We start from the raw sequence: 27,844 nt of genomic DNA on the forward strand, positions 1-27,844 counted from the left end.
CAAGCTGATCAGATCTGAAAACATCCACAGGTGTTTCTGTCCATCCTTCCACTGTGAGAAGACGACTCAGCGCTGTGGGTCTGAAAGGATGTGTAGCTGATCAAGAAGAGCCTCACTGAGAAAACCGACACAAAAGAAGACGCAAAGAAACTGCTAGTGTTCTCAGAACGATGGACTGACCACCCCAGTGGCCAGACCGCCCCATCACTGAATGTGTTTGTGGTTACTTGGAAGCAGAAAATGCAAAACCAACTTCTAAGACTGAACTTTGAAAAGAATAGTTTCTATGAAAAACAAAGCAAGTCTGAGAAAAAGAATGGAAACTGTAATTAAGGCAAAATCGGACACACTAAATACAAACTTGTTGAGGCTTCTGTGCAATTTTCCATTTACCTGCTTTTTTCCTGGTGCTGAAAAATAACTGATGTGTACTTGATGGCTGATCTGACTGGGAATGAACATAAATAAATGAAGTGTAGTCTCTGACTCAGTACTGTACGGAAAGACGATGAAAAATCATGAATAAAACGACGCGAGTGTCCCTGGTGTCCACACACACACTCACTGTCTGTCATACAAGCTCACACACACATAATGACTTTCTGAAAGTTCATAAACTAGTTCTAACCAGTCTGCACTGATTTTGGCTTATTCCATTCTTATTCTTACTTCCCTTTTAAAAAAGACTAAAACATGCATGTTATCAATAATTAACATAACGCTAATAACAAACTAACTGAGCCAACTGCCTGCCGGAGAAAAAGGCAAGGAATGTGAATGAAGCCCGTGTACGTGAAGTTCTCAGGCACGCGCTGACGGTCTCTCTTCCTCGCAGGCGTTTTCTCAGGACGTGAGGAGAGGCCTGTAGCGACGGAGTGCTTCTTGTTTTCTTTTTTTAACCTGTTTTAAAACGTCAGCGACTCCGCCGACCCGCTGAAGGACAAGGATAACTTACAACTCCAATTAGCAGTGCAAGATTTTCTGAGAAGGCACAGTTTGGACTGGGGTGGTCCAGTTTGGACCAGATGGGCTTGGCTCAGCTCACTTCTGCTGCTGTTGTCTTAGGCTGGCCAATAAGATCTTCTTGTGGGCGGGGTCTAGCACTCCCGCCTCCTCCAGGTCCTCCTCTGTGATATCACTGCAAAGAAATGTTTTTCATAAATCATAAACAGTAATGACAGTATGGAGAACAGGACAAGAGAGAAGATAAAACATCAGTGTGAGAACATCAGGGTCCCCTAAAGAGGCATTTCGGCCAGAAGCCAGAGTTATCTGTCATGTCACTGCAGTATTGTGCAGCACAGCATTGCATCCTTCAGCTTCGTCAGTTCACAGAATTCATGATTGGCTGCTATCGTGCTGCTAGGCCGTTGCTATGCTATTCCAAGTGGTTGTATTATACTTACGTTTCAATGTTTTCTCACTTGGTCATCAATGTTTTCTCACTACGATACCCAGTCTGCTTTTGCTTTGCTTTATGGTGAAGACCTCGAGGCTGACCGTACACACAGCCGCTGTCTTCAGCACTTCAACAACTGACATAACTAGATCATCATAAACTTGCCTCACACAATGTCAACCCTCAAACTTGCTTATGTGGTTTCTGACAATGAGCTACAGGCAGAGTAACCACTTAACAACTCAACACAGTTTGAGGCAAGTGTGTGAAGTATGATGCTAACTGGAGAATTCACTTCTACTACTTGTCAGCTACATTAACCTCTAAGCTCCAGGTCAAATCCAAAGAAGAAAACAACAGACACTAAACAGGTCTTGGCTGATCGAAAACATTTTGCCTAAAGGGAAAACTGTGTACACATGATATTTCTATTTAAGCCCATTTCACTGCAAAATGGTGACTTTTCAATCCTAAGCCTAGATTTCCCATTTTGATTTTCAGGGGTGGTTCATCAGTGGCATTGAAATTTAGTTCAAGACTAGGATTAAAGAGGCATTCCGGTGTAAAACTAGTATTTTTAGTTATGTTGTGTAATTTTCTGTAGCACAGCACCAACTTTCAGCCTTCCTTTGACAGAACTCACTGTTTTGTATTGGTTTTGCGTTTTCCTCCATCACTGCTCCCTCACTACAATACCCAGCATGCACTGAACAAATACATCACACAGTAATTTGGAATTCCCTCACTGCGATAAAGAAATGCAAATAGAGGATAAGAAGTACAGACGTGTGATATTCGGCTGCCTAGCAGTAATGTTAGCTATCTGGCTTTCTTCTGCATTAGCCAGCTAGTGAGTGCCTGTTTTCCTCCCACCTTTAGATACTTCATCAGGAGGGGGTGTTCCTAGTTTTTAAAACAGAAAATCTCACTCTAGAGACTAATGTGGCACCGCTGTGGGAGGTGCCACAGACACAGCAGTGGTTATGTTTCTCATTTTGGCCAGAGTGCCCCTTTTAATCCATGCCTGGGAAACTAGCACCTGGATTTCTTCTTTAAAGTGGTGGTTCAGGATCTCAGTGAAATGGCAGAGGACCTGATTTAAAAGCTAAATCTAACCATGGCATGTCACATAGGGATGAAGGACTGGTGGATGTAGTAACGTGCAAGTGAAAGGTGCCTTACCTGAGGAACTCGAGGTCGTCCCAGCCGTTCCGTAGCAGCCCCTCCTCATAACGCTCAAGCCCCAGCCTCTGCAGCCACTCACCAACACTGGACTCCACAGAGAGGCTGCTGCTACTGCTGCCACCCTGCCACATGCCCTACAGAAAAACAGTGAGGCAGAGTGAACCAACCCGTCTTCAGAGTTTTTATACGTAGTGTTGATGATGGTGAAATAAACTGCATGTTGAAATTTTAGGTAGTGTTCCCTTCAGAGACTTTGATGTTAATTTTTATTGTCTATGCATTGTTTATAGTAAAAAGAGCTCTGCAGTAACGCTCTATAGTATTCATATGATACATGTGGCTATTCTCACAGATCTGCAATACATTACAAGAGCTGTAGGGGGCAACATGGGTTCACTGCACAATAAAAGATGTTGGAACTTTAAATTACAGTGTAACTGTTGAATTATAAAAGTTAAATTAGTTAATCAAATAATTCTTGATACGTTCATCAATCACAGAAATAACTTTTTCCCTTCTTCCTCACCTCCTCTGGCAGGTCCTCTGCGATGCTTTCCTCCTGGATGGACCGAGGAGGGAAAGTGCGGCTCGCTTCCCCCAGGCCCATTCCTCGTAGGTGGGAGGTGGCGCCTCCTTTCAGCATCGCTCCTCCAGGCCCCCGCTCCTGCCCAGCTGGATACTCCACCTCACTCAGCTTCTTGGCCAAATGCAGCACAGAGCACGACTGATCGTCCACTCCTGAAGCACTGCCCCCTCGTCTGAAAGGGGAGGGGCCTGGGTTCAATATGGATGGCTGAGGGTCCAGGCAGAAGGCTCCACCTCCTCCTGGGGGCGGGGCAAAGCTGGGGGAAGAGAGAGGTTTGGAGGTGACGGCCGCTGGCGGTGGGATCTTGATGTCTGCCAAGTCTGGGTGCAGTCGAGGTTTGCTCTCTTTTGTAGGTGGGAAAAAGGAGGCATCGGACAACTCAAGGGCGCCTTTGGGGAGCGGAGGGGGTGGGAAGTCGGGGGGCGGGCGGTTCAATGAGCCGGCAGCATGTACCCCTGGGTTTACATCATCCTCGGATGACATTTCCTCACTGATTGGTCGCACGGGCCGTCCGCCTGTCTGTCTGCGCGTCTGGATGGAGCTTCCACTCGGGGGCTTGCCCTTCGTTGCTGCGCTAGCAGGTGGTCCCGATTTCCCTGCCGTAGGAGGGTGAGCGGAGCCTGGGAGCAGGTCTGTGGCCAGGGCGGCTGACTGGTTCGGAACGCCCTCCAGGATGTAGTAGGCAGGGTTGTTGAAACTGTTTTTGCAAGTGGAGGCGTCTCCATCGCTGGAGTCCTGCTTCAACCTACCAACCAGTCACACAAACAAATGAAAAACTGCCATAAATAACAGAACAACTGTGAAAATAAATTACAAATAAACAGCATCAAGAGTCTGTATATGAAAAACAGCACATTATAGCAAAGGGTTCCTTATTTCTTAAGATACTGATTATACACTATATGGCAAAAAGTGTGTACACAGTGGACCATCATAACTATATGAGCTTCTTGCATGTCCCTTTCCAAAACCACGAGCATTAATATGGAGTTTTGGTGGAATGGCTTTGAGGTTTCAAGACAGTGGGTTCCCTACAAAGAGAACGCTGTGCGCACAAGGCAAGTTCCCAATGCACTTCTTTAATAAGTGTTCAAGTAAACAAAAATAGGCAACAATATGAATATATTTGGGGCGGCATGGTGGCGCAGTGGGTATCGCTGTGGCCTCACAGCAAGAAAGGCCTGAGCTCGGTTCCCCAGCCGGGTGACCAGGGTCCTTTCTGTGTGGAGGCATGTTCTCCCCGTGTCTGCGTGGGTTTCCTCCCACAGTGCAATAACAAAGACATGCTGTCAGGCCAACTGGACACGCTAAATTGCCCCTAGATGTGACTGAATATGTGTGAATGTACATCTGTGTGTCTGCCCTGCAAAAGACTGGCAGACTGTCCAGGATGCATCCTGCCTTCCACCCAACGACTGCTGGGATAAGCTTGTAGCCCCTCTCTCATCAGGTCAGGGTCAAACCATTTGAAAATAATTAAATATAATCTGTGCAATGATGATCACAAATAATTCAGACATGTACTCAAGTAAGTATAATTAGACAGAATTAGTCTTAACTCCTGTTTTTTCTCCTCGCAGGTTTTAAACTAGCCCCCCACCGAGGACGGCTGTGGATCCTTCAAGCCCCCTGAAGAAGGTGCATTGTCCCATGCTCACATGACTACAGGAATCAGGTAAGGAACGCTGCTCTTTCACTTAATATTAACAAATACATTAATATTATACTTCCTCAAAGTTGTGCTACAGAGTTGGAAGCATATTGGAAGTTGGAAGTCTGAAATGTCTGTGTATATTGTAACGTTAACATCACCTTTCACTGGAACTAAGGGGTCGAGCCAAAACCCTGAAAAACAGCCCCAGCCCATTATCATTCCTCTACCAAACCTTACTGTTGGCATTATGCATTCTGGTAGGTAGTGTTATCTTGGCATCCACCAAACCCAGACTCGTTCATCAGACTGCCAGAAACATGATTAATCACTCCAGCGAACATGTGTCAAAGCTCCTAGACGCTTCTATTTCACGATAATAGCACTTACAGTTGAGCAGGGCAGAAATTTCACAAACTGACTAGTGGTACAGGCGGCATCCTATGACAGTCCTACGTTTATAAAGTCACTAAGCTCATCAGTATGACTCATTCTACTGCCAGTGCATGTCTATGAGATTGCATGGCTATGTGCTTGATTTTATACACCTGTTAGCTATGGATCAGCAAGTCAATAATTAGGAGAGGTATCCACATACTTTAGGCCACATAGTGTATGTGTGGGCGTGTGTGCAAATTTCTCGTCTTTAGATCACACCAAAGAGGACATCATGTACCTCGTCTGTGTATTATCTTCTTTGGTGGAGCCGTGTGTGAACGCAGATCGTCCTGAAGCGTTTCTCTCTCCCTCCTCTGAAACTTTACTCAGCTCCTTTCTGTTCAGAGAGGGCCTGTGGGAACACCGCATCATCATCATCAGTACTAATTTTTTTATACAACAACAGTTACTTCTAAGCATGCAATCTGTTTAGTTCTAGCAGTGTAGTTACATCTGATAACAGGACTTTTTTTTGCGCTGTACCTTTATCTCTACAACAACCACAAGTTCCTGTGCAACAAAAACAGTTACTTCACTCTAATGTCTACTGGACACTACACGACTCACAATCGCTATAATGCTCACACTACCTGACATTACACAAGACATTACAGCCTTGATGTTATTCAAAATGATCTCTATACTGCTGAACTCACAATAATACACTTAATTCAGTCATTATTATCTCTTAACAGGAAGATCATATCAACAGCAAATTAACCACCAGTGTCAAATATTATGTTATGTATCTCATCTGGCCATCAAGAGCTGCTGCTGACGAAGTGCAAACCGCACTCAGAATCTTTCCAGCAGTGCGTGTGAATGTGCATCTCACTTGACGTAATCATGTCCGGCTCTAGGGGGCATAGTTTTCCCTTTGGGACCTCCAGTCTCGTCCTTATCCACACTGATCCACTCTGGAAGCACACAGGCGGATGAAGTTAATACATACAGTAGTGTTCAAAAGGTTTAGGCATCTGAGAAAATGATAAACAAAGCTTTATTTGTTTGACACAAAGAAATGACATAAATGACACTTTGTGATTTGATGTGTGTGAAGACTTAATTTCAGTTATTAACCATTTCAAATCCAGCATTTATGATTACCATCCAACACCTAATTCACCTAATCAGTCCTCCATTAAATCAAACCAGGAGCTGCTGATGGAATCTAACAGATCTTTGTTCTTCTTTCCATATTCGTAACTTTTTAGGAAACTCTTTTGTTACATTTTACATTATTTATCTGTATTTAATCTACATAGTATTTTACATAAAAACTTGTTCCTCGCCTCACTCATGTATCGTTTAATGTGACTGTCTTAATTTTTCTTACCTCTTATCATTTAATGGTAGTCATTTTTGTTACCTCATTTATTGTTTAATGTTACACCTCAATTTTTACTACTTGCTTCATGCATCATTTAACATTACTGCCTCCTTTATTGTTTAAGGTTACTGCCTCATTTTTGCTACTTGTCTCATTAATCAATTAAATGTTACTGCCTCAGTTATTGTTTAATGTTACTGCCTCATTTTTGCTACTTGCCTCATTCACCAATTAACGTTACTGTCGCGTTCTTGTTATTTGCCACATTTATCGTTTAATGTTACTGCCTCAATTTTGTCACTTGCCTCATTTACTGTTTAACGTTACTGCCCGTTTTTGTTACTTACCTCATTTACTGTTTAACATTATTGCATCATTTGTGTAACTTGCCTCATTTATCGTTTAACGTTACTGCCTCATTTTTTGTTTCAAAGTTACTGCCTCATTTATCATTTAACATTGCTGCTTCATTTTTGTTACATGCCTCATTTATTGTTTAAAATAACTACATCATTTTTGTAACTTGCCTCGTTTAATGTTACCGCCTCACTTTTGTTGCTTGCCTTGTTTATTGTATAACATTACTGCCATATTTTTGTTACTCACCTTATTTATCGTTTAATGTTACGGCCTCACTTTTGTTTCTTGCCCCTTTCATCATTTTACCGCAGTGTTTTTTGTTACTGGTTTCATTTACTGTTTAACATTACTGCCTCAATGTTGTTACTTGCCTCATTTATTGTTTAATGTTACTGCCATTTTTTTACTAGCCTCATTTGCCGTTTAACAGTAGCAATTTTAGTGACTTGCTTTTTAACCTCACAGATCGCTCAAACAATTTATTACTATTTTAGGATTTTTTTGTTTAAAAAAGTCTTAGCTGTCTGAGATTTTCATAAAACTGTATATTTTGGGATCCCCTTTGTGGTTGTGCACTGCATCTATCTGTATTTATTTGCTCAATATTAGTGTTTTATATGGTGCATACATGGACAAATTCTTCATACATGGCCAATAAATTCATTAATGGGGGAAAAAATACTCAGCTGTTCTTCTTTCAAGTAACTCATACACAACACACACACACAAGTCTGTTAAACACACACACACACACAAGTCTGTTAAACACACACACACACACACACACCATAGAGCCTCTCTCTGGTTCCCATTCTCTCTGAGGGCACTCGGACTCTCATGGAGCCGCGGATGTTCCCCGTTTCTTCTCCCCGGTGAGACAGGTACGTGTGAAACTGCTGCGCTGTGCTCCCAATCATTGACTTCAAGGCCAGCACACATTCTCCTACACACAGACAAACAAAGGTCATTCACACAGAAGTTCTCTGATAGTGGTTTTAAACCAATTCGACAAAATCTGGTTTGATATAATTAGCTCTGTGTCTGACCAAACAGCAATGCTACACAGCAGCTATGTGGCTTCCCAGGCTGGCTGCATGACAGCCGTTTCTTGGTGGGCCAGTTGAGTAACGCTACACTGCAGCTATGTGGCTTCCTGGGCTGCTGCTTGAGAGATGGTTCACAGCACCTACGAGGCTTTCCGTGCCAGCCGCTTGGGCGACATGACACCACAGCAATATGGCTTCCTGGGAAGGCCGCTTGAGCAATGCTGCACTGCAGCTATAAGGCTTCTTGGGCCAGCCACTTGAGTGATGCTGCACTGCAGCTGAGTGGTTTCTTGGGCTGGTTGTTTGAGTGATGCTACACTGCAGCTATGTGGCTTCTTGGGTGGGCTGCTTGAGCGATGCTACATTACCTATGATACTTCCCAGGCCGGCTACTTGAGCGACATCACACCACAGTTACAATGCTTCCTGGATCAGCCTTCTTAATTTCTGAAAAGCAAGCTCTGAAGCCATTCTTATATCTTCTTCAGCTGCTTGTTATTTTACCTTCTCACTCATTCTGTATTATATTTTACGTTATAATTGGCCTGTAAAATTACATTTCACTGTTTGCTGTATGTAGCAAAGGTGGCTCGCTATTCCTTGTTTGGCACAACAGGTGAAGTAATATCTGTTTTGCCCAATAAAGCACAAAAAAGAGTGTGTAAAGAAACCATTGCAAAGGACTAATCTGTGCAAGTTCCCTGCCGGGGCAGGATGCACATGGCAAATGAGCAAGAAAACGAGATTCCAAAGAACAGGAAGGGTGTGCAATCATCTGAGTCACACCGAGGCCAAATCTACATTACCTCATCATCTTGGCCAGGCACGTCAAACTGGGGACCTTCCGGGCCGAAGTGCTGCAGAGATTAGCGTTCACCCTCATCTAACCCTCTGAATTCAGTTCAGGAAGGCCTTGCTGATTGGCTAACGAGCTGAATCAGGTGTGTTTAATGAGGCAGTGTGCCGAGGTCTGCAGTGTTTCGGCCCTCGAAGACTGGAGCTTGACATGATCTAGGCCATCAGGCGTACCACAAGTCAGAATGATATGCATGCCCACGCACACATACTTACCGTAGGACTCATATCCATCCAGAGACTTGACGGTAAGCAGCAAATGCTGGTCCTGAAGATACTCTATATCGGAGAGGATGGGCTTCAGAGTGGTGAGCTGCTTCGAAGACCAGCCCACACGCAGGAAGTTTATATTATCACTGCTCTGAGTGTCGTTCTCATAGCTCTTCTTGAACTCTACAGGACAGAGAGAGAGAACAATGTTTCAGCACAAACCTTCAAGTTACAGGGATGTTTCGGTCACTGGCTTCTTTAGTTTTGCACTAAATAGATTACAGTATATCATACAGCATCAGTGGCACAGTTTGAAATAAGAGACAATTTGCTAATTAAAATATTGGAATAACCAAGCCTCCATTAGCTGTGAAGTAGATCAGCCTTATTGTTCTAGTACAAACTGAAGACACTGAATAGCTAAAAAGGGTAGCAGCAGAAATACTGAAGCCATTAAGCTGTACTTTTGTCCATGTTACAACAGCCTCATAGTTCCAGTGTAGATGTCAGACACCAACCATGTCTTGCCTGACGACTACATTTGGGGTGAGAATATTTGATATTTGGCCAAACCATTGCCTCAAGAAACAAACTGGCATAAGCGAGTGATAATGTACAGTAATTTTAATATTGTCTAATCTTGCTACAAGATTATCAGTGACACACATACAAACTTACGGCCTGTATTTCTTATAACTGAGTATACTACACCATTCATGAAGTTTTATGGGAAATTCTGATTCCTTCACAGTCAAAGTTTTGGTTGGGCTATTTTTTTTCTCAAAGCTTCTTTGAAGATGAATACAGTCAAATCTAATCATAAAATGAGAACATACAATTTTGTTGTCCATCAATTTCATCTTTGGCATATCAAAATAAACAATATAAATCCCAGTTAGTGCGGAAGCATTTCATATATTGCAAAAATACGCAATATGTTTAAATATGTTATTGAAGGAAAATCACACTACACGAATCACATAATTCTAATGTCTATTAAAAAAACTGCAATGTATTGTTTATTTCACATTTTATTCCTTCCTCCTTTCTTTATTCCTTAATTTTGACACTATAAAGTTCGGTCAGTAGGGGGGGCACTGCACTCACTGCACTGTTCAACCTCAATCTCCACCTACGAACACAGCCATTGGCTCACAGTGAATGCTGTCGTTCCATTGGCCCCTTACTGAAACATCAGCATGAATTAGATCAAATTAAACGAGGTGCTACAGGCTAGCGCTTGATTTCATGCACTGAAGCTGGTTCGCCATTTGGCGCTCAAATCTCCGCTTGTGTCCACATCGCACAAAAATTCCGTGGATCAGATGGAGAGTAACTCCAAAAAAAAACCCAGAACCACACCACGAAAAGCCACAGTAGATGACATGTGGCTTGAAATTTAAAGGCAACGGTTTAAAGTCTTCAAGAGTAACAGACACTAAATATTAGTGACACTAAATGTCAGCTAATGTGAGCTCAGAAACAATGAGACTGAAGAGTCAGTCAGCTGATACCAAGTGAGGCAAATCCATATTTTATGTTGAAAGTTTTATTACATTTATGCAGAAAGTAAAATGAAGCTTGAAGTTCTTACTGTGATGGATCTTACTGTGATGGTTCTTACTGTGATGGATCTTACTGTGATGGTTCTTACTGTAATAAAAACTGGTTAATTAAATGTTTCCTGAAGGAAATGCAGAATGGTTGCACAGAATGGTTTAAATGGTTCCCACTTCCTGCTAGGTTGCTAGGTGGTTGCTATGGTATCCAAGGTGGTTGCTAAGGTGTTACTAGGTGGTTGCTATGATGTCCCAGTTGGTTGCTAATGTGTTGCTAGGTGGCAGCTATGGTATCACAGGTAATTGCTAAGGTGTTGATAGGTGGTTGCCATGGTATCCAAGGTGATTGCTACAGTGTTGCTAGGCAGCTGCTATGGTATCCCAGATGGTTGCTTGGGGACTACTGGGTGGTGGTTATGGTATCCCATGCGGCTGCTAAAATGTTGCTACGACGTTGCCACGGTGTATGAGGTGTTTCTTAAGTCGTTCATAGGAGGTCGCTAAGTGGTAGCTATGTGTTGTTGAAAATGAATGGGAGTCTATGGGAGGAAGGAGGGATGAAAAAACAACACACAGAGGAGTGCAGGTCAGTATGGCTCTGGATCAGAGCTTGGGGATCTGCCCTGAGTGACTGTAGGGAAAAGATTAGGGCTTTGTTGGGGGCAAAAATGAATGGGACTCTGTAGGATGAACGGCAAAAATCCGGCAGAAAAATAAGAATAATAAAAATAAGAATAAAAGAGAAAATAAATAATATAAAATGAAGAACAATATAGTTAATTAGGACCAGCATCCTACCTTCCAAGCAGGTAGAGTAGAACTCTATGAAAAATTTGGTTCTGCTGGCCGTCTTAACTATGGCTTCAATATTCTCAAACTCTATATACGCCTGCTCTGACGACTTCGGCAAACCTGAGAGAGAGAGAGAGAGAGAGAGAGAGAGAGAGAGAGAGAGAGAGAGAGAGAGAGAGAGAGAGAGAGAGAGAAAATTAGGTCTCTGTATTGTAGTTTTAGGTTTCTTATTGGAGATGACATGCGTGCAGATGTTTGTCAGTTAATCGTACCCTTTTTGGAGACGAACTGTGACGTGACACCCACTTCAAACGTAGCGAACACAGGCGAGTGGTCACTGGTGACAATATCATCCGTGCAGCCTGAGAGATTGGAAAAGAAAAAGCTCAATTAATGGTACATTCACCTAAAATTACTTGATATTAGAGCTAACGAGTTTCTACATTTGGTAAAGTTCAAAAGTCAGAGAGATATGCAGAAAAGAAAATGACACTTCTAACTCAAGTAAAAAACAAACACAACTTTGCAGAAAAGATTTTAAGTTAGCCTCAGTTTATAGGGCCTCTGAGGTGAAGTATGGGGGCACCTCTCCAAACTGAGTTCCTGTGTTTTAGCCAAACCCATTGCCAACAGGTGTATAAAATCAAGCACATAGCCATGCAAACTTCATAGACAACCACAGGCATTACAATGAGTCATACTGATGAACTCAGTGACTTTAAACTGTCATAGGATGTTATAGGATGTCACCTTCACCACAAGTCAGTTTGTGAAAGTTCAGCCCTGCTAGAGCCGCCCATGTTGGCTGTAAGCGCTATTACTGTGATGTGGCAGTGTCTAGGAGCAACAGCAGCTCAGCCACAAAGTGGTAGACCACACAAACTCACAGAGACGGGATGCTGAGTGCTGAAGTACAAAAAAAATTGCCTATAGTCTTTAAATTGGTTGGCATTTTGTTGTCTTGTATTGTATGTTGCCCAGAGACTACAGCTGAAGAGTACGTTGGCTAAGCTGGTACATTTACAGACTGTAAGTGTTTATTAACGTGGACTGTCCCTGTAAATCTACATTGTCAAGTAAGGAGAAAAGTAGCAGGTCAAAAAACTACCTGGTAGCTGAGTAGTGTGTGGGATCTATCAGTGCAGCAACTGAATTTTGTTGCTATTCTTTACTTTTGGACAAAAATAGTTGTAAAGTGAGGGGTGAACCAATCACAAAGCATCACAGGAGCTTAACCAATATGAAAAAAACAATCTAGAAATCTGATGTTTGTAAAAAAAATCAACAACTGTTGATTGTTTTTGATTACATAATTGGCTTTATACAGTAATTCCAAATAGTTGCTGTGGTGTCACTACGAGGTTGTATTCCAGCTTGTTGTTAGGGCGTTGGATAGGTGTTGTTATGCATTGCTATGGTGTCCCAGGTGGTTCTTAAGATGTCGGTAGTCCATTGCTATGGTATACCAGAAATTTACAATAGTGTTGCTAGACAATTGCTGTGGTATCCCAGGTGGTTTCTAAAGTGGCACTAGGCCAATGCTATGATATCTCAGGTGGCTGCTAAAGTGTTGCTAGACAGTTGCTATGGTATCTCTGGTGGTTTCTAAAGCATTGCTAGGCAGTTGCTATGGTATCCCCGTTGGTTTCTAATGTGTTGCTAGGTCAATGCTATGGTATCCAGGTGGTTTCTCAAGATGTTGGCAGTCCACTGTTGTGGTATGCCAGGAGCTTGCAATGCTGTTACTAGGCTGTTGCTATGGTATCCCAGCTGGTTGCTAAGGAGTTGCTAGGCTGGTGCTATGGTAACACAGATAGTTCCTGAGATGTCACAGGCCATTGCTATGTTATCCCAGGTGGTTGTTAAAGTGTCACAAGACCATTGCTATGGTATCATTAGGCTGTTACTATGCTATCCCAGGTGGATGCTAAGGTGTTGCAAAGCCATGACTATGGTATCCCAGGTAGTTACTAAGACGTTGCTAGCATACTTGTATGATGTTGACATTAGCAGTGTATAAAAACACTGGCAACACAGTATGTTTAAGTCAGTAAATGACACTAGTTACAACCAACCTCTTTATATTACTGTAAATAGAAAACAATGCAGAATAAAGCAGTTTGTTTCTGGTTAAGCGCTGCTGTTTATGTCAGGACATTTTACCGTAGGAGTTGCAGACGATGTGCGTTTCTGGGTAAGATTTCCATAGGATTCGGTCACACCACGACGGCACGTTCGTCCTCATCTGACGAGAGAGTGTGAGAAAGAGGAGAGGGTTTTAATTTCCTTCTTCTGTCAGCTGTATCGTTTACACAGTTCATTTTAGAAGAACAGTTTAGCAGAAAACTATTAATTTACCCTAATTTTACCGCAAAGGTAGCAGATTGGCCAAGACGTGTGTCTGAAGTGTGCTTTGTTAGCATTGTGATTTAGCTAAAAAGCTAATGTACTATTGCATGCAAAAGTCTGGGCACCCCTGTTAAAATGACACATTTTGCCGATTTTCTAAATGAAAAGTAGTTAACATCACCTCCGCATGAAACAAACCCAAATATGACATTTATGCTAATTTTACTGGACATTTATTATTTCTTTGCTGGGTGACTTCAACATATAGGAAAAAACATACAAAACAGCATACAACATACAACGCAGCATGTGCATAAGTTTGTACACCCTTTAGGTCAATACTTGGTAAGAACTCTTTTGGCCTCCAAACGTTTCTTTTAGACAGCTTTTCAGGACTTTCTTACTTTTCCTTGCAGAACATGTCTATTTCAGTAATATTCATGGGTTGTCTTGCATGCACAGCAATATTTAAGTGTGAGGACGGTGAACCTTAATCTTTTGTTTCTTGAAGAAGTTCAGGGTTAATTTTGATCTATATTTTGGATCACTGTCTTACAATATCCAACCTCTTCTTCAGCTTCTTTACTGAATGTGGGACATCAGCTTCCAGGATTTGTTGATATTTAGTAGAATTCTTTCCTGCCTCTAGTAACACATTTCTTGTGCCCAAAAGAATAACAGATTCACCCCCTTGCTCAACAGTTGGCAAGGTGTTCTTTTCATTGAATGCTGCTCCTTTTTGTTCCAAATATACCTTTGTTGACTTGTGTCTGAGATACATTTTTGCTTCATCAGTTCACAGAATGTATTACACTCAGACTGGGTTTAAGGCCTAATGAATCAAAGCAGCTCTAATACTTAAACTAACAAAAACAAACAAACAAAAACCACCAGCGGATCAGCTGAAAGGGTGTCCAAACTTACGCATGCACTCTATTTTATATTTTTTCCCAATATGTATAAATCAGCAAATCAATAACTGTAATTAAAAATTTGCACAAATATGTGACGTAAAACTGTAGCTAACAAGCAATGAAAGCTTATGTACTGTAATTATGACTGTGAAAACTGCATGCCTGAAATATCACACATTATTTCTCCAAACAAAAAAATTACCTACATTTCTTGAAACTGATTCGGATTTCTGAATTAGTCATAAAGATTCCCCTTTGAAAAAGTGCTATACTAAGATAATGTTTTATTATTATTGTTGTTATTATTAGAGAGGCAGAAGGAAGGAGGATAAAGGAATGCTGTGACTGAGCTTCCTGTTTCACACTAAGGCCTGATTCACTTCCTTTCAGCCAGAAGGAGACACCTTTTTCCATGAGTCTCTCTCAGATACTACACATTTCCTCTCTACTGGTGTTTCCCAAAACTAGTTCTAATAAATAGGCCCAATTTTATCAAAGAAATGGACAAAAATATGGACTTCAACGTGGCTGTGGCTACTGTTTTAGTGGCATGATGTACTTTTTTTATCATCTTTTGGACAACAGTATGTCATACAGTGTCAGGAACTACATAAGCAACCCTATTACAGATGACTTAATTTACACATGCACTTTGTACGACGCTCATTAATGAGCAATAAGCTTTCATGACTTGTTCACTACATTAGCCTTGTAGCCTCAGTGCAAAACTAAAGCAGTAAACTTGAGACCCCAAACATGTCTTGGTGGATCATTTAACATAAATGCATAAACCAAATTATTCCTTTAAGATCATGAAGGGATTGATAACAACAAACTAAATCAGCAGGAAAACACTAAACTGTGGGCCACAGGGTTACTCCGGGACAGATACTAGAAAACACAGCTAGAAAGAAAGAGAGAAGTACAACGTCTGAACAAGAGAAAAACATGACAATATAGATTTCATTAATATTATTATTATTATAAAGTTCAGCAGCTTTATTTCGCTGAGGTAATTAAAAAATCAGGTTAGCAGGCCTCATTCGCCAAACCGCTTACATAGTTTTCACAAAGATTTTGACATTCACCAGTGTTTTCTTACTTGGGGTTTGTTCTTACACACACTAAAGAGCACAAAGAGAACAGCTGTGTGGTTTAAGAACACGTCATGAATCTGATGGAGACATTTTCCTAGGACCTTTCTCAAGATCACATTTAAGAAAAACGTAGGAAGATATTTAAAAACGTAGGAAGATATTGGTGGATGAGGCCCACTGTCTGTTAAATATGACGATGGAATGTGATTATTAGCAAAGACAAAATTATACTGCATATTTTTGTCACATTTTATTTTTTCCCTTGAGGGGAAACCGGGGCACTTTCTCCAGGAGAGAAAAAACTGTTTTACTTAATGACATTAACACTTCATTCATCCCTATTTTTCATTTAAAACATGCATTTTTAACAGTGCTCTGCTACTTACAAGGCGAACATAATGTTTAAGAGTCTTATTGTTAAACTGGTACATTACAGTGGTGTTTCTGATTCCTGCCTGAATGGAGCTCGAACCCTGCTCCTGTGTGCGTGGGTACTGTTATTCACTACACTACCTGACTGCTCCTAACAACAGTAGTGAGTAGCCATCTTGTGGATTAAGAGAGAAGCTGATGATGGTAACAGTGGCAGATTGGGGAAAAAAAAAAGTTTTCTTTGGGGACTATTTTGCCTTTGAGTACGTCTCCACTATTGACGAATTTGAAAAAATCAAGAGTAAAACAATGTCAAAGGCATGAGGCAGCGTATTTGTAATTATTTCATGTGATAACTTTCTATGAGGAAGCTTTGAAAGGCATTAAACTCTTCAGACCTCTGGTTCCTATCACCACCACTGTGAATTGTTCTAACTTGGTAACTTCCTCTAAAATGACATTAAACATCAAACCACTCTGACTGTCTTTAGAGTGGAATTCCCTTTTACAAACAGGTTAAACAGGTTAAAATTATTAAGAATGACACAATGAAAAAAATCGATATGTGGGCCCAAAACCTAGAACACTGTGCATCGTTTCTTCTCCCATCCCTACCAGAAGCTACAGAGCCTTCAATGTTTTACTTAGTGAACCTGTACAGTGCATACACCACCCTCTCTCCAATGACCTACCCCTGTGGCTTTCTGCTTCTGCCAGACGTATGTGTCCCGGGAGCCTCTCTCGTACCGGTAGGTGGGGGGATACGTGATCTCCTCCTCAGCTAAGCAAAGCAGAGAGAGTGAGGAAAAAAAAATGATGGACATGATGAAACAAGGAAGCAGGGTAGAGGTACTGATGCTGGTTGTCATGGTAACGTCTACACTAAACGGTACTCTATGTATGCACATCATTTTGGATCCGATTACTTGTAGTTTGCATGTAAACAGAGATTTCCATCAGAGTATTGAGTAGAGTGAGCACAAACACAGTCTTAATCTATAATCGGAATGAATCAATCAGATTCCTGCCTTAATGAAAAATCTTTGCATGTAGCCCATGTTGTGAAAACCACGCTGAGCCCAGGTTTTTAGGTGTTCCTTGTGGAACTGTGCACATGGGGAAATGCCACTGGAGCAGTTACAATCCATGCTCAGAACCGTTCTGCCCTGCAGTGGAAATGCTGTAGTGTTAAGACCTTCCAAACGAGTAGAGAGAGAGCGTTCAGTGTTATGCTTGCACTACCACTTGAGAATGATCTTTGTGTTAAAACACTTTTGGGAAGCTCAGCCAAGTGTGAAGAGAAGGCCTAAGGACTCAACTGAAATGCAAAAACATATTTAACTTAATTTATTAATTTATATTTAATATAACTGTCATATTTCTATGTAAATTCTAAAATTTCTTGCTGTAATATTCATTTCATTGTTAAGTTCTGGTTGGAAACAACAGGGTTAAATTCACGAGCCGCCCGATGGAAAATTTTCCCACTAGGATTAAATTTTTTTTTATTAGGCCTTCCTTCAAGGCCCTGAGCGTTCTCCTCTGCTCTAAATGTTTTGTGAGATCTCATTCTGCTCTCAAATATTTGGCCAGAATCTGATCTGAAGGTGCACCTGCTCAAGTTAAACAGGTTTCAGAGACACAAAGCTTATTTAAAAATAGGGCACACTCGTTACGGCTACATGTCCAAAAGCAAATATTTAATTATTATCTGCATTTGATTCAGGCCTGCTGAGTAAAGATGACCACATAGACCTGTGTGTGAGGAGTATATAATACACACTCTCACGCCTTTAAAAAACACAGCTAGGCTAGGACTGAAACCGTACCGAAGCGAAGGAAGACCTTGTTCTTCTCCCTCTCCAGATTTAGCTGGTCCACTTTCAGCAGTGGCTCAAACTCCTTCCTGTTTATGTAGTTTAGGATTTCCTGCGTGCGTGTGTCAGTGAAAGGGGCAGAAAAGAGAGAGAGAGAAAGAGAGAGACTTTAAGTCATATGCAAATCTTTATCCAACTGAACACAATACATACTGAACCATGTGAGTAAGCACATGTGCTTTATGATGAACCTGAACTTGTTAAACGAAGCAAATCACAGCCTCGCACGGCCAGACGTCGTCACGTAACGAGAACACGATTATGTTCGTTGCAAACAAGACTCCACCCACTGATTTTCCTAAAGAACTCAGCCCTAAATTCCTCCAGTGCATTTTTAAAAGGTGTGTTAGTTGACTTATTTCTTTTAGAACTAAGGTTCTTTGGTATCCCAGGTGCTGGTTAAGGTGTTGCGAGACTGCTGCTTTGGTATTCCAAGTGTTTGTTAATAACACACACACACACACACACACACACACACACACATATATATATATATATATATATATAAATGTTTGTCAACATTTTAATAATAATAATAAAAAAACACATGTATTGTTTACTCTCTGGTCAATCATTTCAAACCGGTAGAAGGTACCAGAAAATGTACATGTAGCACAACATGTTACTTAAACTGACTACAGTTTGGTTTGATAATGGCTTGTGACTCAACGGCAGATTGGTAAAGAAAAAAATCTTAGTAATTTAGCACTGACTGGCGTTTTTCCTATGGCCAGTGAAACTGTGGTGAGAATGACGAAATACTGCAGAGGAGCACTGTTAAGCTGGGCCTACACTACGCAGTTCTTTGCACGATTTTAACCCTGATATGCCTCTTGTGACAAATATTCACAACCTAAAGCATTTTTTCAGGTCAGGAGCTCGACTGGAAGCCACTGACAGCGCAGATGATCTGGTAGTTTGAACGGAGAGAAGAGTGAATCTTTAGCCCTCCGGTCGAAATCTAAAGTACAAACAGGTCTGGTCTAGTAAGTTTATCTTTGTTTGTGACGTGTGATCTCGGAGGATATCAAGGAGTTTAAGTTCTTACTTGTAGCCGAAACTCGTTATGTGTGTTATACTCTCTTACCTTTTCGTCTGGTGTGAGTGCCTCACGACAAAAAGACAAAATATTCTGAGACAAACTGATGTTAAGTTTGTGAAGTGCTCCGTTTTAGAAATCTGTTAAGATTGTTTCTACTTTGCCTCTTTTGGGTCCAGAAAGAATGCTTTAAACCGTCAGGCTCCGACACCGCTAAAACAAGAGTCTCCTACATTTAGATTTCACTGCTATATGCAAAACTACCTCTTCTGTAGCCAAAGCAACTACGCTGATGATTGTTAGTTCACTTGTTACAGTTCACCAAAGTTGAACCTGAAGCTAAGTTAGGCATGTGAAATTTCACTACCACTGTTTGCAAAGGAACTTCATTTAAACATATGAATGAAAGCAACTTCCTTTTAACCGTACGGATGAATTTCACACTTAAATTTCTTTGCTGACGAAAGGCTACTAAGGCAGGGCCTAAAGGTTGTGTGTCAGTGTACCTGTATGTCCATATCCAGTCTGTAGTTGAGGTCTCCAAACCAAAACAGGTGTGTAAAGCGCAGAGAGATGTCGAATGAGCTCAGCTGCTTATCGCCCAATGAGAGCTGCCGCAGGATATCCAAGTAGTTCTGATTCCGCCTGTCGATGTCAAACAGTAGAGATTAAATAAAGCAAAGATTTAATAGATTTTTTTCCAATTCATTTTTCACTTCTTTACTTCATGCTGTTAACAGGTCCATATCTTACATTATTCTTGTATTTTAGTTTGTCCTCTGAGGTCTACTTATAATATCTGTGCAGGTTTATGTAACAAAAAACAGCTGTAACTCATTTTTACAAAGCTATTTTCCAACCTCTGTTTATCCCTTAGAATGCAGCTGCGCCTTCAAGACCAATATATGTAAACGAGCTCTGTTCTGACTGGCTGACCTGTAATGTGCCCCATTCACAAAACAGTCCTGGCTGAAACACTCCTTATACTTTCAGCATGGATGGGCGGGGCTAAGCTGCTGTAGAATGAATAGGCAGGTTGATGTAAATACTTTTCAGTGGTATCACAAAAACAGTGAACGGTCATTTAGTTTCACATATGGACTGTACACATGTGGAAGGACCAGCATGTTTTGAAACTATCAGTGATTTACTTTTATTACAAAAAAGTGAGGATTTGGGCCCTTTGTAGAACTGATTGAGTGTAGGGGAAGGTGATATAACCATATTTCATCATATTATTATAAAGAAAACACACACACTGATCAGGCATAACATTCTGACCACCTCCTTGTTTCTACGCTCACTGTCCATTTTATCAGCTCCACTTACTATATAGGTGCACTTTGTAGTTCTACAGTTACAGACTGTAGTCCATCTGTTTCTCTGATACTTTGTTAGCCCCCTTTTACCCTGTTCTTCAGTGGTCAGGACCCCCATGGACCCTCACAGAGCAGGTACTATTTGGGTGGTGGATCATTCTCAGCACTGCAGTGACACTGACGTGGTGGTGGTGTGTTAAGTGTGTGTTGTGCTGGTACGAGCGGATTAGACAGCCACAAAAACACACACATACATCCACACACAAATACACACACCCACACAGACACAAGCACACACACTGACACAGACACACACAAATACACACACACACACCATTTCATTTTACCTATGGATTTTCTCATTTCCAGATGTCAGGTGACAGTTAACAAAGCCAAACGATGTCCCATTAAACATGAAGGACACGCCCACGGCTCCTTTGTTGCCTAAAAGACAGAACAAAGTCAACAACAAAACCGCCAAACTGCAATTAAAGATGTGGTTAAGCCAGCGTTACAAACAAGATGGCTGGTACAGCATCTGACAGGCTCCGATCTAGAAGCAGATAAACTCAGTAAAACTCATCGGTAAAACAGGTCAGCCATCTCTCTGACTAACTTTTCACAGGTAAGGCTAAATTGTCTCTTAAAAGTGGTCTTGAAAGAAAGGTCTAATATTAAGGGACAGACTGTTTCAGAGCTCAGGGGCACGAGCGGCAAATGCACACATGCACAAAAGATCACAAAAGGTGATGAGCAAAAATGATGAAAACAACAGATTAAGAACTCTGACCACGAAGCAGTTTCGATGTGTTAAAGAATGCCATAAATAGAATAACACACCAGCATGAACGCAAGAAGCAAACCACTGGTAACATTCAAGAAGTGAAAAGCCAGGTTACAGCTCGCTACAAGAGGTTATCAGGTCCCTGCAGAGCTCTCGGACTGAGAGATAGACGAGATGGTCTTATAGACAGATGAGAAGACAAACCAGTGAACCAGAGTGATGGACAGAAAAAGTGAACTGAAATAAAGGAACTGCTCAAGATGCAAAGCTAACCACCTTGTCTGTGAAACATGGTGGTGGTAGCATCATATATGGCTGCTGATGGAACTGAATTTCCCAACTCTAACTAATAAAACTGAAACACTATAGACCATCAAATGGGAATTCTCGGGATGTCAGGATGGTGTTCTCAACTCCGAGCTCCGCAGATGACATAATATCAACATAGTTACACCACTAACAGTAATAAAGATAATGTTAAAAGATATCTGCTTATCAATCAACATACAAATACAGTTTTTGCTGACCAACGCTGACCATAAAGGTTACCATTTTGAGAAGATAAATACATCACAAATGTTAAAGTTATCATTCATTCAGCTTTTTTTTATAGGGTTAAAAAATTTAAACATTTCTACATCTACAGTCCATAAACATGCCTACTAGCCTCTGTGGTGCTGCACTAGTCTCTAGAGCAAGATATTCTGGTTTAAAGACTAGAAAAACATCCTTCTGATGATGTATCATTCATTAGCTATCTGGCTTGTTGTTGGTTTCATGGAGGTGTCCATGTTGTTCCCACTTTGTAGCTCCAAAGTGAAGCAATTCCGAGCTCTGACTTCCAATTTTATGTAAGATAAAGCTGAAACAAGACTAAAAATGTGTCCGACTCCTCCCTCACTACACTATAAAGCAGCACTGAGCTCAGCTGAACTTATGGCTCATGAATAGCTCAAAACCATAGACACAAAAACTGTGCTCAACATCTCAAGAATGTCAGGATATCCTCTTGCACGTGTGTGTACACCCTAGTGTGTGTGTGTGTGTGAGAGAGTGAGGGTGAAAGCAAACTGGAGCTCTGTTGTGGGCCACAGTTTGACAGTGTGAAATATGCTATTTTGCTCCCACGTCCATGTCAACAAAATTAAAAGTGTCTTTACTGTAAGCTGCTGGTTTTCAGCCTTCTCACCAACTTACCAGGCAATTTCTCAAACAGGAATTTCACACCACAAGACAATTCTCTCTGTCTCTACTTTCTGTAGATTTTTCTGTCTATGTATGTTTTTGAAGGCATTTACAGTAGAGACAGTGCAGTATTATTCTCAATATAGTGCATACACAGGTCTGGGCAAAAGTCACAGGCCACCATTTATTTATTTAATTTCCAGTCAAAACAGTCTTTAAGTACAAGTTATAATTTTAAGATATTTCTGAGAAATCTAACAGATGTAACTGGAGTTCAAAACATGATTGAAAGATCACTGAAAAACATCTGAACTGAACGAAAGCTGTAATAAAGGCAAAGAGTGATCCCACTTCTTCCTCTGACACTGAAAAATTAATAGCTGTTTGACAAGAAATTAAAAATAAATAAAATAAATGGGGGGTCTTTGACTTTTGCACAGTACTCTATACACCATTTATACACTCACTGTCCACTTTATTAGAGACCCCTGGCTTGTAAAACCACTGAGTGACATTTTATGAGCTCCACCTACCTTATGGATCCACTATATCGATGTACAAATACAAACTGTTGTCTATCTACCAGCTGCCCTCTACCCTATTATCACTGGTCAGTGTCTGACTACAGGGCTGTTGCTGACCAGAAACAAGGGCGTTGTCTGGGTTTGAACATGTTGGTTTCACTGTAAGGTTGAGTAATAATAATATCCAAAAAATATCCCACTAAGAGTGGCACTGTGGTCAGAAACTGACCACTGATGAAGAAGATAATACAAGCTGTGAATACTGCGTGGTGGAGCTACAAGGGAGGGGGCTCTAATAATGCGGCCAGTGAGTGGATATTTATATATTTCTTCTAAAAATACAGTCTTTGTTTGTGTGTGCATACAAACTCTGACCCAGAGTGTTGGCAATTCCTGTTTTGACGCTGGACATTCCCACATGACTGATTCGGTTCTCGTGTTCCGGTTTCACCAGAACCACAATCTTTATGTTCCACAGAGTTTGCACAGCCACCTACAACCCAACGAAAGAGAGAGAAAAAGAAAAAAGGAAGAAAGAAAGAATAGACAGATGTATTAAACAACCAAATGCTAAAATACAGTGGATTCAAGTTTATGTGGAAACGTCTGACCACATGATGAGAAACACTGCTGTCCACAGGCTAATCAAACAGCAGAAAAATGGCTCCAAAAGAGGAAACTTCACAGAACAGAGATCGTAAAAACAACACAAACGCCCACCATAAACACAAACGCTGAGCGCTGACGGCTTCAATAAAGGCTCAGTTGACTGGTGCTCTATTTTAACGTTGATATTAAAGTTGTTTTCCCTTTAAAGCTGATACCACAGGACTGAACCTCTCTCGCTTACCGGTTTATAGTCGATCTCAGTGTAGTCTTTCAGAGCAGCTCGGAGGTTCTCCACCCACTCTTTATCACAGACGGAGTTCTCTTGGGCTCCGAACACATAGATGTCGTGAGGAATCGTGACAGTCATCTCATCCAGAGTTTTTCCCAAACCTCGAGACAAAAGCCACGAGCCTAACGCCTTAGGAGGAGGAACACTGCCTACAGAGACAGAGAGAGTCAAAGAGAGAGAACGTGTATGAGCATTTTGTTTGTTCTTAGTAAAATGCAGCATACCTAGACCTGACCAATAGTGACCTTCCTGACCTGATCTTCCTGATTCTCTCTATTATTATATCAGTCACAGTGAATATTTTTAGATTATTAAACAAAATGTTACACGAAAAGACCTCAAACACAAAACACATTTTTAAAAATACTACTTCATTTATTCATGGTGAACACAATCAACATTTGCTGGCTTAGCCAAAAATTTAAATCATGGTAAACTTGGAAGGTTTGACAGTCTCGGTATATCTCACCGTAACACACACAGTCAAAACATTATGACCACTTACAGACGAAGCGAATAATGTTAACTATTTTTTAATAGTGCATGTCAAAGCCTGGAATATTATGGCATGCGCCCATCCACTGGGCACCAACGATGGCCGCGAGAGCAGGCGGGAAGGTGGGGTCCGATCTCCGAGCGAGGACGAAGCCTGGCGAGGACGGTGGGGATAGGAGGACGGCGCGCCGATCCCAAATGCCGCTAAGGGATGCGAGTGACGGCGGAAGGAGGAAGCCTTCCACCAGAGAGAGGACCACGACAATGATGGCCATGAGAGGCACAAAGCCATCTAGGCCCTGCCTCCTGTTCCACAGCGAGGCTGCTTCACTACACCTCGCTTTCGATCCTGGAGGTCAAGATGCGGACCAGGGCCGGTGACGGGGAGGAGGGGTAATGAGCTTTCTTCCCTTTCGGGTCAGGTGCTCTTTTAAAAAGAGCAGAAAGGGAAGAGAGAGAGAGGGGGATGAGCAGCAGCAGCAGAAGAATACGAACAAGAAGAAGAAAAGACTAAAGAGCTGAAAAGCTCAGTTTGGGGAAAAGGACTGAAAAGTCTATTCTGAAGCCACTGAAAAGTGGCCAGCTTTGGTTTTGGTTGTGAGTTCCTCATTTGTTTTTGGAGTGAAAAATAAATTAAAATGGCTGCTGCGACCCTGAACCGTGCCTCCAGCGTCCTCCTTGAGCCCGGGCTAGCACAGGTCGTGCTACAAATATATGTGTTGGATGATGTGTTGGATGTGGGAGAAATGGGCAGGCGTAAAGACCTGAGCGACTTTGACAAGGGCCAAATCAATGTAGCCAGATGACTGAGTCAGGACATCACTGAAATGCCAAGGCTTGTGGGGTACTCCCGGTCAGTTGTGGTGAGTACCCACCAACAGTGTGTGGGACAACACACAATCCAGCAACAGGGTGTTCAGCACCCAAAGTAAACCTGAAATATTTTTATTGTGCAAAACAGCAGAAACATAACTGAACAGTACAGACACAGATAATAGAACAGAACTCGCCATCTCCGTTCTAGTTTATCCCAAAGGTGTGTGATGGGGTTGAGGTCAGGGCTCTGTGAGGGCCAGTCAAGTTCTTCCACACCAAACTCACCCAGCCAAGCCTTTATGGACCTTGCCTTGTGCACTGGGGCTCAGTCATGCTGGAACAGAAAAGGTTCTTCCCCAAACTGTTCCACAAAGCTGGAAGCTTACAATTGTCCAAAATGTCCTGCCACATAGTGAAGCATTATTCATCACTCCAGCGGAGCCCAGTGATGGCTGCTTTACACCACTCCAACTGACGCTTGGCGTTGTGCTTGGTGATGTAAGGCTGGCATGCAGCTGCTCGGCCATGGAAACTCATGCCACGAAGCTCCTGGTGCACTGTCTGTGCTGATGTTGATGCCAGAGGAGGTTTGGAACTCTACAGGCACCTCAGCACTCGGCGACCCGCTGTGTAACTTTACGTGGTCTGTCTTTTCATGGCTGAGTTGCTGTGGTTCCTAAACGCTTCTACTTTTCAATAATTACACATTTATAAACATTGACATGCTCGCTTATCTACGAAGATGAAAACCAAGACTTCTGGTTTTGTAACTCAGACATAATTTCGAAATATTATATCAACTTCATTCAAAACAATATTATATATATATATTATGCAGTTTAACTAATGAACCTCCTCCAAACCAGATGAAAAATGTATTTTATGGCTACTGTGAAAAGAGGGTAATATATAACTTGCATTAATGTGTGTGTGTGTGTCTTACCCATGTTCCATGTCCCTATGAATACGGAGATCATGTCAGGCTCGTCTTGGTTGGAATGCTTGTTCTTCATCAGCTGCAAGAGTTGGCAGAATGCTTCCCTTTTCTAACGGAAAGAGAGAGAGATTTAAAGCTTCTTTTTACAACCCCATTTCCAAAAAAAGTTGGGACGCTGTGCAGAATGTAAATAAAAATAGGATGCAATGATGTGCATATTTTTTATTTTTAAAAGGAAAGTACTACAAAGACAACATATCAAATGTTGAAACTGAGAAATAGTTTTGTTTTTTGAAAAATATACACCCATTTTGAATTTGATGCCAGCAACACATTCCAAAAAAGTTGGGACGGGGGCCTGTTTACCACTGAGTTTCATCACCTCTTCTTTAATAACACTCTGTAAGTGGGAACTGAGGAGAGTTTTCCTGTTCTCATTTGATACAGGATTTCAGCTGATCATCAGTTCAGGGGCTCATTTGTCGTATTTTTGATTTCATAACCCTCCAAATGTTTTCAGTGCTGACAGGTCTGGACTGCAGGCAGGTCAGTTTAGTGCCTGGACTCTTTTAATATGGAGCAATGCTGCTGTAATACATGCAGAATGTGGTTTTACATTGTCTTGCTGAAATAATCAAGGCCTTCCCTGAAAAAGACGTCGTCTGGATGGCAGCATATGTTGCCAAAACATGTATATATCATTCAGCATTAATGGTGCCTTCACAGATGTACAGGTCACCCATGCCATGTGCACTAATGCCCCCCTACACCATCATGAATACTGGCTTTTGAACTGTGCACTGACAACAAGCTGAGTGGTCTTTAGCCCAGAAGACACAGTGTCCATGATTTCTAAATAGAATTTCAAATGTTGATTCGTCGGACCACAGGACACTTTTCCACTTCCCCTCAGTCCCATTTTAAATGAGCTCAGGCCCAGAGAAGGTGGCAGCAATCCTGGATTCTGTTTATATCTGGTTTCTTCTTTGTGTTTTAGAGTTTTAATTAGCATTTGTGGATGCAGTGATGGCATTTGATATGTTGTCTTTGTAGTATTTGTATATGTTGTCTTTGTACTAACCGGCAGATTTTATGATGTACAGTAACGTTTAAAACCTAGAGACCACCCTTCATTTATTTAATTGCTGGTCAAAATTTAAGGTTAATTAAGGTTAAGTTCTTTATTTTCTCTGCAGATATTTCTGAGGAGATTAGATATAAAAAATAGGTATAGAAAAGACAAAGGAAATAGTCTATAGCTGTATGTATGTACATCTTTACCATTTAATTTTGTAAAAGAAATAAGCAACGAGATGGCATGTGTTATCATGGCTTTCCCACAGTTTAAAGCGCAGTGAAATCACTGTAATGCACTGCCTCAAGGGCAAGTGGCTTACAGCTTTTATAAAGAAAACATGGTACATCAATATATAATTACTGAATGCGGACATAAGTGTCTATTTAGAGTATTTTACAGCAGTGACAAACATGCCTCGGTCAAGTTTTAGAGCCAAAAGGTCCGTTTTTAGTATTACAGATGAGAGTAGGGGTGGGTGATATGAAAAAATATAACATCACAATACTTTTTCACGACACGCGATATACATCACAATATTCACTTTTTCTAAAGTTGGAACAGAAATAAACAGAATAAGTAGTGCCAGATTAAAAAATACTATGAAAAGCTTCAAACACAGTAATTTTTGTTCAATGTTTTGCATACTCTGTTGCACCAAATACAATTAAACACGAGTAATTACACTCTTCTTGAGATAAAACATGCAGTTGGTCAGAGTTCATTCTGCGTTTGGTCCATTTGGACGTCTT

At 41.3% G+C, this 27,844-nt stretch overlaps 1 protein-coding gene across 1 annotated transcript in view; it reads right to left on the reverse strand.

Moving 5' to 3' along the window:
• inppl1a (inositol polyphosphate phosphatase-like 1a) overlaps positions 1-27,844 on the reverse strand; it is a 74,771-nt gene continuing 46,927 nt past the window's right edge. The window contains exons 11-27 of the mRNA XM_036562796.1: positions 26,024-26,126; positions 23,722-23,918; positions 23,247-23,364; positions 20,726-20,822; positions 19,566-19,704; positions 17,973-18,072; positions 16,836-16,924; positions 13,575-13,656; positions 11,684-11,773; positions 11,418-11,531; positions 9,067-9,243; positions 7,737-7,892; positions 6,095-6,176; positions 5,498-5,611; positions 3,111-3,915; positions 2,582-2,718; positions 1-1,138 (exon numbers count right to left, since the gene is read on the reverse strand). Coding sequence (XP_036418689.1) covers positions 1,042-1,138; positions 2,582-2,718; positions 3,111-3,915; positions 5,498-5,611; positions 6,095-6,176; positions 7,737-7,892; positions 9,067-9,243; positions 11,418-11,531; positions 11,684-11,773; positions 13,575-13,656; positions 16,836-16,924; positions 17,973-18,072; positions 19,566-19,704; positions 20,726-20,822; positions 23,247-23,364; positions 23,722-23,918; positions 26,024-26,126 — 2,697 coding nt within the window. The 3' untranslated portion in view covers positions 1-1,041. The remainder of the gene's footprint in view (positions 1,139-2,581; positions 2,719-3,110; positions 3,916-5,497; positions 5,612-6,094; positions 6,177-7,736; positions 7,893-9,066; positions 9,244-11,417; positions 11,532-11,683; positions 11,774-13,574; positions 13,657-16,835; positions 16,925-17,972; positions 18,073-19,565; positions 19,705-20,725; positions 20,823-23,246; positions 23,365-23,721; positions 23,919-26,023; positions 26,127-27,844) is intronic.

This window comes from Colossoma macropomum, unplaced genomic scaffold (assembly GCF_904425465.1).
Source record: "Colossoma macropomum unplaced genomic scaffold, Colossoma_macropomum, whole genome shotgun sequence".
Classification (NCBI taxonomy): domain Eukaryota; kingdom Metazoa; phylum Chordata; class Actinopteri; order Characiformes; family Serrasalmidae; genus Colossoma; species Colossoma macropomum.